General features: G+C 41.2%; 1 protein-coding gene across 1 annotated transcript; it reads left to right on the top strand.

Moving 5' to 3' along the window:
- Positions 1–325: 325 nt before the first annotated feature.
- Positions 326–1,269, top strand: LOC139364112 (inactive ribonuclease-like protein 9). The gene has a single exon (XM_071099426.1). It carries the CDS (start codon positions 335–337, stop codon positions 947–949), a length of 615 nt encoding a protein of 204 aa, XP_070955527.1. The 5' UTR covers positions 326–334; the 3' UTR covers positions 950–1,269.
- The last annotated feature ends 654 nt before the right edge of the window (positions 1,270–1,923 follow it).

A 1,923-nucleotide genomic window follows, 5' to 3' on the forward strand; every position in this document is an offset into this window, starting at 1 on the left:
GCGCCTGGCCTTTAGTCTCTCTCTTGCTCCATTTCTTCCTTGTTTCCTTTTCATCCTCCTTACTTTTATCTCTCTCCCTTTCTCATTCTCCTCCCTTCACCTTTTCTTCTCTTACCACAGCTCTAGGCTGAACTGCAGGCCTAGTAAGGTCATTTCTGTGAACAATTTAGAAGTATTCAGATCGATTATGAGTTGGCGATTTAAAAATGATCCAAAATCTTAGAGCCCAGAACAGCAATATGTGGCATAAATGTGCCCCTCACAGGAAATGTGAAGCAAGCACATTATCACAATAGAACATATCTCCTTATCTCTTTTAGTGTCTACAGGAAAAATGATGAGAACTCCGATCACCACACACCCACTGCTCCTGCTTCTATTGCTGCAGCAGCTGCTGCAGCCAGTGCAGTTTCAAGTGGTGGATACAGATTTTGATTCCCCAGAAGATAAAATGGAAGAATTTCGAGAGTATTTGGAAGAATTTCGTAGGACAGGGCCCACCAGACCACCTACCAAAGAAAAAGTCGAAAGACGTGTCATTATTGAACCTGGAATGCCATTATATCATAGGGACTACTGTAATGAAGAAATCATGAGAAAAAATATTTACCACAAACAGCGTTGTGTGACAGAACATTACTTTCTCCTTATGCAATATGACGAGCTGGAAAAAATCTGTTACAACAGATTTGTGCCATGTAAGAATGGAGTTAGGAAATGCAACAGGAGCAAGGGTCTTGTAGAAGGAGTGTATTGTAATTTAACAGAAGCTTTTAAAATACCGAGGTGTAAATATAAGTCATTTTATAGGAGGGGCTATGTCCTTATCACCTGTGCATGGCAAAATGAAATACACAAACTTATTCCTCATACTATAAATGATCTCGTGGAGCCACCTAAACACAGAAGTTTCCTCAATGAGGATGGTGTCTTTGTCATACCGCCCTAGCAGAGTGTTCTCTGAGAGCTTAGGGTGGGAGGAATAATCCTCTCCATACCGATCCTTATAGATCAAAGTTGAGAATGGTAATTTTGTTTCCATTCACTTTAATCACCCACTTTCCTTTCTTCCTTTCCCAACACCTCACAAAAGCACCATAGCCTCGGTTCACAGACAGTGCTCTGAGATGTGGTCTCATGCAGGTCCCATAAGTTAGCATGACTTGAATGTGTTATGGATACAGATGCCTGCAGTGGAAGGATGACTGGCACCAAGAGGAAAAGGAAATGGTTGCCTGAAATGTGTTCCGAAGACACATCCATGTGATTCTCTAGTTCAGCAGAAAGAATAAAAAGTGCTTCAATCTAGTGCAGTGGCTCTGGGATGGTGATGTGGGGTTTCTCAGTTTGGAACTTTCTTCCTTGTAACACAATTTGGCACCAACAGAACTCAAATCCCTTTCAGCCATTTATGTAATACATCTTTCTAGGGCTGTGTGTGTGGCGCTTTCACTTGTCTTTTTCTTTCTTACAGGGCAATACGTAGATTCCGATGTGGGCAGCTCAGGATAAAGCCTTTCTATATTTAGGAAGGCAAATTCCCCAAAGGACATTTCTGTCGTCCAGTGTTATTTGTGTGAATTCCCACATCTTTACTTTAATTAGCTTAGATATTTGTGTTTACAAAATTACAAACAGTTTCTCACTTTTAGAAAGAGTCACAATTATCTACAATTATTTTCCTCACTTTCTAGTAGATGTGGCTGCCTCTGAGAATACATCACCTCAAGGGAGCCGCTGGAGGATCAGTCTGATGAAAGAAAAGGAGAAAATTATCTCCTTTTCTTCAACTTTCTTTCTTTCTTTTCTTTTTTTTTTTTTGAGATGGAGTTTCGCTCTTGTTGCCCAGGCTAGAGTGCAATGGCTCTATCTTGGCTCACTGCAACCTCTGCCTCCCAGGTTCAAGCGATTCTCCTGCCTCAG

Source organism: Macaca nemestrina, chromosome 7 (genome assembly GCF_043159975.1).
Source record: "Macaca nemestrina isolate mMacNem1 chromosome 7, mMacNem.hap1, whole genome shotgun sequence".
Taxonomy (NCBI): domain Eukaryota; kingdom Metazoa; phylum Chordata; class Mammalia; order Primates; family Cercopithecidae; genus Macaca; species Macaca nemestrina.